Below are 9,180 nucleotides of genomic sequence, written 5' to 3'. Positions count from 1 at the left end.
ATTTTACGTCATCTGATTTGATTTGGGGGGATGATAGATTAAGTAATAAGTTATGTATATCTAACATAACCTTAGTTTTAATAGACGAATTCTTTTTACTATTGGTGAGTATAATACTTAATTATGCGTTTATGCATTGTAACTAATAGCTATTTATTTTTAGAATGATTACTGCTAACTACATTATTATTAGTATCTCTAATAAATAATCGGAAACTAGTTATTCGAAATGTCAAAATTTGCAAGTTTTCAATAAAAATGGTAAGAAATGCAAGATAATTTTATTTTTCTCACTAAGGATTTTTATATTGATCAGGAGTTTAAACACATTGAGAAATCAGTTGTACATATTACGTGAAATATAATAAAATATAACATAATAAAATATAACATAACCTAATCTTTTTGAGTGAAGACATACTGCACTTTCATATTTATAAAAGGTAAGACAATACTTGTTATAATATAATTATATGTCTCTGCATTTAAAACATATTCTTATTTATTTTCAGGTAATATTGTTGTAAGCGCAGAAAATAGAGAAACTGGTTTGCTTAGTAGTAAAATGTTTCGAAAAAGTTTGTAACTAAATAAGTTATAGAAAGGAAAGATATAAATTTTGACAGAATAGTCTATAAGTTTGATTATAATAAATGCAATGTGGAATGTCAATAAATCTGTACATTTGCATAGCAAGATTTTAGACTATGATATGAAGTCATTATTTTTTAAGGTAAAAGTAGAGTCGAGTGAGTGCATTTTACAATCTCATTTTAACGCTTTCATAATTATTCATATTGATAATATATAATGATATATTATAAATTTATTAACAAGGAATACGAGGTTTCAGATGACAATACAAACTTGGACAAAAATATTTTGGGGTTATGATTGAAAAAGTTTCCCAGTCACTGTTCTAGACGATGAAATAAATATTTCATAATGGATAATAAATATATTAACAACAAATAAAATATGTTTCAGATGCTGTGAAATGTTTATCGAGTGATGATGTTTATAAATAGTTAAGTTAATTGCATTTATTACTTTTATTACTTTACCTACCTTACAATTGATATATATCACGTAAATTATAATCGAATAATATTCGATTATAATTTACTTGGATATATATCAAATGTAAGGTAGGTTTTCCAATGACTGTTCTAGACGATGAAATAAATATTTCATAATGGATAATAAAATATTAACAACAAATAAAATATGTTCAGATGCTGTGAAATGTTTTATCGAGTGATTTGTTATAAATAGTTAAGTTAATTTGCATTTATTACTTTTATTACTTTACCTACCTTACATTTGATATATATCACGTAAATTATAATCGAATAATTATTCGATTATAAATTTACTTGATATATATCAAATGTAAGGTAGGTTTTCCAATGACTGTTCTAGACGATGAAATAAATATTTCTAATGGATAATAAATATATTAACAACAAATAAAATATGTTCAGATGCTGTGAAATGTTTTATCGAGTGATGATGTTATAAATAGGAAAGTTTATTTGCTTTTGTTATTGTTATAAAAAAAGTTTACTTGATATGTATTAATAAATATCTATATTAAAAAAAAATCAATATTTATGACACTTTTGTTTTTTATAAATCATCATTTTTTAATGCCGTTTCTATATTTGTATCATTGTTTATTTAATAAATGAATTTCCACAAAAACATTTTTATAAATTTACGTTATGTTCATTTCAGAAATCACTAATAAATAAATAATAAATTTCAGGGTGTTTTATTGTTAAATAAATGACATTGATTTTTGCGTTATATTATTTCAACTTCAAATCTTCAAATATTTGTGTAATATTTCAACATCAGTTATAAGTTTCAGAATAATTTAATAATTCAATAATTAATAATTCAAAATGTTCACCAGCTCTCTGTCTAATTGTATATTACCTTACCAACATTCAACAATTTGTAGGCAACATTGGTTCCAAATTTCCAAATATAGACCAATATAGACCAATGTTGGTTTACCTATATGGCCTCAATATTAAAAATGTTCAATTTTTATGACCAGCCGATATTGGTTTCAAATTTGACCAATGTAGATTTTATATTGCTTGTAGATTCAGACCATATTAATTTCTACATGGGTATATATATATATATATATATATCAGTTTCAACATTATGTGTCATCATTCAGCAACGTTACAAATTCAAACCAAATAAAACACACAACTTTAAACATATAGTTTGCAATATTTTAGTCACGTGACTAACTTAGTATGTTATTTTATTTTGACCAAAATTTGTTTTTTTTAATACAGTGTGTTCAAATTTTATAAAAATGTATTTTTCTGCTAAGAGCTTGTTAACTTGCTGAAGGATGTCATCAGAGGAAAAAACATTTTTATAAAATTTGAACACACTGTATTAAAAAAAACAAATTTTGGTCAAAATAAAATAACATACGAAGTCAGTCACGTGATTACATTATTGCAAAAAATCTTTTGCAAACTATGTGTTTAAAGTTGTGTTTTTGGATGGCTCAAATACAGTGCCAAAACCTACATCATGAATTCTCCTTAATGTATTTCATAAAGGACTATACTATACTACCGAACAGACTGATCATAATCGACTTTGAGATAAAATCCTGTAATTTGTTGCAATTTATAACAAATAAAAGGACTCTACTGACGAACAAACTGATAATAATTGTCTTGAAAGAAGATTCAAGAAAAGAAAATGATTCTACTGGCGAACAAACTAATAATCATCGACTTGAATCAAGAATCGAGTAAATCTTTAACGAGACTCTTCTACTGACAAATAAATGGTCATAATCAACCTCGAGAAACATTTCAGTGAAATATTGCAATTTGTAATAGACAAAAGGACTCTAATGACAAACTAGTCATCATAGACTTAAAACAAAAATCCAGTAAATAACTACAATTTGTAACAGAAAAAATGACTTCACTAACGACCAAACTATCAAAAAAATAATCCAGTAAATTATTACAATTTTCACAAAGGGACTCTACTGACGAACAAACTGGTGGCCATTGAATTGAAGAAAAAATCGAGCATTTTCAATAGACAAATGGACTTAAATGTTTGAAGATTATAAATTATAATTTGAAATAATCATTCATATTTTTTTTAAATATTGCTCCTTCTGTTTTCGAGATATTTTTTAATATTATCTAGCCGTTTTGTTTCAATTATCTGGACAATCATTTAAATAGGCTTAATAATATATTCGAACGTTTTTTGAATTATCTGGTTAGACTCTGGATTAATATTTGGACGTTATTTTTAAAACAATTTGAAGGTTTATTTTGTTGACATCCGTGTGTCAACATTTACTTCAATATTTATCACTCTAAATTAAATTCTTGAACTCAAATATTCAATTTTCCTTTTTCCCTCTAGGGACCTATTATTGCTGGAACCTTCGGAACCTGCATCCACGATCGCAGCCTGATGCGTCTGGGTGTCGTCAACGAAATGCTCGGAATTCTTTTAACAATGTTCATTGGATTTCTCTTCGGCCTGGTCATCTGTATGATAGACGACAGATACGGAGTAGGAGAGTGGCCCACGAACGAAATGTTATCGAAGTAAGATAAAATATTCTGTTCGAGTTAGCAATTATAAATTTAGTAATGTTCTGAACAGGTGTGAAATCCGTTCCTTGTGGGTCGGAGCCTTAATAGCGTTTCCATCGGGTGCTGCTGGAGCCTTGGCGGTCTTGGGAGACAATACGGGGTCCTTGGTAGGAGTTGCTATATCTGCATCGCTTTTACCACCTGCTGTAAATGCAGTAAGTAGAAAGAACTATTTGGTAATAAATTACTTTTTACTTCTGAAGCATGTGATTTCATGTATATTCGTCCTTTAAGTCTTTCTAATTCACCAAGCAAGATCTATTTGTATTTGAGTTTTTTCTCGCTTTATTTATCACCTTTTTCGTCTTTGGTAGATTTATTTTCGAAGTCAAATGGCATATCAATTTTTTTTATTTGGTTCACAAAGTTCGTGCAGAGCTATACTCCAAGTTTAGAACTTTTTGCCATACAAGTTTTTTTGCCATATAACAATTTGCTTGCTAATTTTTTAATTTTTTTTTTATTATTATCTCTTTTATTTACAACTATCCAGGTCGGGACATTCAATAAATTTGATGAATTTACAATAGTCAGCCGAAAAAGTACATTGTATACTAAAAGGGCATGTTGGAAAAACAACTCAGTAATTGTTTTCCCATTCGATATAAAATTCACAATACATTTGCTTGCCAATAGTCTTTTTTTAGTTTTTAGATTGCTAATGAATTTGATCGTCAGTAGACTCCGATTTTTATCTACTAATTGTAAGTCGATACATAATTTTCGTCAGCAAAATCCTCTTTTTATTCTAATGTTCTTTATTTGAGCAGAATCCTTTAAAATGCCCCTTTTCATATCGTTACTAAGCAATTTGCTTGTCAGTAGTGTTGCTTTTTATCTTTTATGTTATTAATTTGCTAGTCAGTAGAGACCCTTTTTAAATCTTAAGTTGCCAATTAATTTAAATTTAAAATTCTTTTTAATTAGTTCGCGTGTTAGTAGAGTTTTTTTTTTAAATTCTACGTCGCTAATTCATTGCTCTTCAGTACAGTTCTTTTTTGATATTTCAAATAACTCTTCAATTTGCTCGTCAGTAGAGTCCCTCTTGAAATCTTACTTGTTGTTAAGTAATATGCTCTTTAAAATTTCTCCTTATACTTTAAAAATGTCGATTAGTTTGCTTGTAAGTAGAGTCCATTTTTGTCTTCAACTCGACAAAATTTTATTTTAATTCTTTAGTCTTATTTTGTCAGTAGACTTCTTTGTACAAATTTATTAATCAGCAATTATTTCATTTCTCTAATAAAGGTCCTAAATGCCGAATGCTAATTACAATGACAAACCGATCATATCATATTTAAAGTATGACTTCAATTATATTAAAGTTTTTAAATATTATACATGTTTTTAATGGTATTATAAATGTATAATTTATAATTTATTATTATATAAATGTGTATAATAATCGACATTAATAAATGTTTGCATCGCGAGTGTTACCATATTACTGATGAACATTAATCAAATTTGTTATATGACGTATTTATTTTTACTTAAATGCCATCTTGTACAGTAGCAAATTAGTTTTACTTCAATCGGGTGTGAACCTTACGCGCACTCTTTTTTTTCTCTCCAGGGTTTAGTATGGGCAATGTCCTTTTCCTACCTCATCTGGCAGAACAATTCGACCAAATTCAACACCATCGTCGACACTCAACAATATTCATCGAACCAGGCCGTCGAATTGGCCGTCATGGGTTTCATCAGCTTGTGTCTGACTCTGGTCAACGTCATTTGTATTTATGCTGCTGGAATTTTAGTACTAAAGGTAATAAAAAAAAATACATGGCAAAAAACCATGATGATGTTATACGTGATTATTATTACAGGTTAAGGAAGTGGCTCCTTTACGTTCGAGCAGTGCTCGTCATTTCTGGAGACACGACGTGCGTATTGCAAGGGATTATAATAGGACTTTACGTGGCGATGAGGCTAGAAATTTAGCTAATGATTTGTTAGCGAAAAAGAATACCAAATTGGTGAATGGGGATGAAACATGCCAGAGACTACAATAGGAGGTACTCCGAGGCTTACGGGTAAGATAAAAATATTTGAAGGGTTTATAAAGTAACATACCTATGCCTTTTATTACCTTTTAGTCTTAGTTTGGAGCAAAACCGCATGCGCAAATTGCGAGAACGTCTAAACCAGTGGACCTGGTCACCAGCTCCTGTTGAACCAGAAAGGCCAACAATCAGAGACCTCAAATCCCTCTACGAATCCCTCACTGGTGAAAGGTACGAAGGCAACAGGATGGGAATCGGCGGAAACAACAATGGTGTAGGCTCTGGTGTGAATAATGGAAAACCTAGAAGGTAAATGTTTCAATTAAAATATTGACTATGTTTAGATTTGTAATGTGTTGTTTTCATTTCAGGTTAGGGGGTGTTCCTTTGATCAGAACAACGTCGTCCGGAAATACTCCATGGAGCCCTGGGGCACACACGGCAGGCGTCGAAGAGCCTTTGACATTTTTGGAAAGCATTCAGGAAATGAGCGATAATATGCTTAACAAATCATTCAAGTACGTTTAGATATAAATGTGTTTGATTTATCCATTTTGGTACGAATGTCGTCTATAGGCGACATCCACTTAACAGCCTGCGTTTACGAGTGTCGCCTATAAACGACATCCGGTTGCCAAGATTTACTTCAATATTTATCAGCCTAAATTAAATTGAGAAATCTAATTTATTATTGTAACTTTTTGTTACAAGATTATTTAATGTACTACATTTTATATTGCCGTCTCTTTCAAGCACATGGTGGTAGAAAGAGATGAATGATACAAATTATGCGAAATTAAAAGTGAAAAGTTAGCGCGCAAAATTTAAAAATTGAAATGCACATTTCTGCTTGCAATATTTATATACAAGTTGATAAAAGATTAAAGCATATTTTTCAAATCTATTTAATTGGAAATATGTATTAAAAATTGTGCATATATTTTTATTAGTAGCATATGTTTACTGAACCCTCAAAAAATATTTCAACATGCATTTTAAGATATATTAAATTTGCTGACAAAATTTAAATTGTCAAATTCTATTTATAATATCCATATTAATTAACATTACAACTATATTAACATTATTAACAATTAATTAACTAGCAAAGTGTATTGAAAAAATTGTGCACATATTTTTATTACAATTACATGCTTGTTTATTTATTTAAAACAATCAGAAAATGTTTGAACTTACATTTAAATAGTTGCATCAAATTTGCCAGCAAATTTAAATCATTTGATTCTATATATAATATTTATATATAGATAACTTATAGAAAAATACAGCACATTTTTAAAATTGAGTGAATATTTACAAAAAAACATTTTTTATAAAAAATGTACAATACTTCACAGAATGTTATTACTCCTTGTAACTTTCACTTTAATAATAAATAACACTTTAACTGTTAACACTTCAACAATTAACATTTTTAGCAAATTTTATTCATAATTAAATTTATCATCACAATTGAAATATTTAAATGTAACTTATAGTTTGACGTTTCTTCTTACTGACATTTATAAATTAGTGTTGCCCGATGCGTTATTCAATATCGCCCTCTCGCTCTAACATATGGTACCAGAAAGAGACAGGTGATAAAATTTAAGCAAACCACTTGACATTCAAATTAGACGTTGTGAAGTTGTCATCAAGTGTTTAAATGCTAAACTAGTGACCGTTTTCATCAATATAATTTTTAATAATTGCAATATAAGTAGTATAACAAATGTGTAAATAAAGTTTTTCTATCTATTTTCCAGTGTGGTTACTCTAAATTCCGACAAAATATCGAGAGACTTACCGAACTCCTCGGGGGCTCCGAACGTGACCCGTCGCAAATTTGTGGTGACTCCGGCAAAAGTGGATCCTTTAGACCAGTTTTCAAAAAATCAATTAATTGTGAATAAAGATCATAATAGTGTTCGTGCTGTTGAAGATCCAAATAAGACTTTGACGGATGCAGATTCTACAAGTACAAATACTACATTTGTTGTGTCCAGTGTTGTATCTGAAACATAAAATTTGAGGTTAAGTATATAGTATATAAACTTCAACATTGTTTTAATTTTTAAATAACTTAATAATTGTAATACCTTAGTGCCAGCAAATAGTGCTTTAATTATAATGTTGCTTTTATTTCTGGTAAAAATAATATTTATAATTTAAAAGTACAACTAATCAACCTTTTATATAGCTGTTGAGTAAGTAATATTTTGTATATATGTAATAATAATGTAAATAATTAGCTGGACTAAATTGTGTACCAAAATCATAAATTCCAGTGTTCTTATTTAACTATAATATATTTATAGAAAAGTATATAAGCTTAATTAAAACCTAACCTCAAATATATTTATAGATATTAAGTATATGAGCTTAATTAAAACCTAATCCCAAAATTTATTTAGTAAAATTTCATGAATCTGCATTTTGTTCGAAAACTTTGTTATTTCTAGTTGTGTGCTCATAAAATTCAAAAAATTAACAAAATAACTTAAACAAACAAATTTTTGTTATATATTTGTTCTAAAAACTACATGGTGTCCTGAAAGTTTCAAAAAACATATTTTTGTAATTTATTTTAAGATAATAATAATTAATAAAATGCATAACCTTGTAAAAAAATTGTATTTTTTTTTTGCAAATAATTTTCTATGCAACAATTTGTTTACAATAAAAATCTTGATATTAATAATTAATAAATAAATACCATTAATAAACTATATTATTGGTGCTCAAAAGACTCACACAAAATTTGATTTTAAAAGTTCTTTTTTTGAATACCTTGAGCACTTTTTAATTTTAAAATAGACCTTGTAATAAATTTCTAACAATTATTTATTTAAGTTTGTTCTATCTCAAAATAAGATAATAAAAAAAATCAGAAGACTTTAATTAGTAATTATTAAATTAAAAAACTAAATAATGTACAAATTGTTACTTTTCTTTTTATTTTTTTTTAAAACTATATCATATATGTGATATGAGAAAAATATTACCAAATGTTCATTTTCTTCTATTACAATATATCTTTAATTAGAAATAAGTCGTTAATTGGCAAATTAGCAAATTTCAAATTGCAAACAGCCATTTAGCAACTAGATTTCAAATCCGTATGAATCAGTTGTTACTACACAGGATACAGAAACACACAAAATAATAATAATAATATTAAAAATAATAATAATAGTAAATTAATTTGTTTAAAATTTTTATGTAGAGCATATATAGTGGATTTATATATTAAAAAAATACCAATTGTGCTCGAAATGTTTATATTAATTTGTTTATTAAATAATAATATTTTATAAGTTTATTATTCAATAAATAATAATTTTTACTAATTTATTAAAAATTTGAAAAAAAACAATATTTTTAAAGTTATGTGCAAAAATAGGACTAAATATTAAATTATTGTTAATTATATAATTGAACCAAAAATAATTATTAGTTTATATTAATTCTGAATTCAAGAAAAAGTAAGTTTTATTATTAATATTTTG

At 27.4% G+C, this 9,180-nt stretch overlaps 1 protein-coding gene and 1 long non-coding RNA gene across 2 annotated transcripts; both read left to right on the top strand.

Annotated features, from left to right (window-relative positions):
• Positions 1–241: 241 nt before the first annotated feature.
• On the top strand, positions 242–638 carry LOC113387561. The gene is made up of 3 exons (XR_003368144.1): positions 242–261; positions 317–443; positions 513–638. It is a non-coding gene; the product is annotated as an uncharacterized LOC113387561 (long non-coding RNA).
• Positions 639–5,648: 5,010 nt separating this feature from the next.
• LOC113388528 lies at positions 5,649–7,852 on the top strand. The gene is made up of 4 exons (XM_026625900.1): positions 5,649–5,701; positions 5,765–5,980; positions 6,043–6,189; positions 7,438–7,852. Exons 1-4 carry the CDS (start codon positions 5,649–5,651, stop codon positions 7,694–7,696), a joined length of 675 nt encoding a protein of 224 aa, XP_026481685.1. The 3' UTR covers positions 7,697–7,852.
• The last annotated feature ends 1,328 nt before the right edge of the window (positions 7,853–9,180 follow it).

This window comes from Ctenocephalides felis, unplaced genomic scaffold (assembly GCF_003426905.1).
Source record: "Ctenocephalides felis isolate EL2017-DRISC unplaced genomic scaffold, ASM342690v1 CF-g0.4_SCAFFOLD_03572, whole genome shotgun sequence".
Lineage (NCBI taxonomy): Eukaryota > Metazoa > Arthropoda > Insecta > Siphonaptera > Pulicidae > Ctenocephalides > Ctenocephalides felis.
This window is presented reverse-complemented; position numbering and strand designations above follow the sequence as displayed.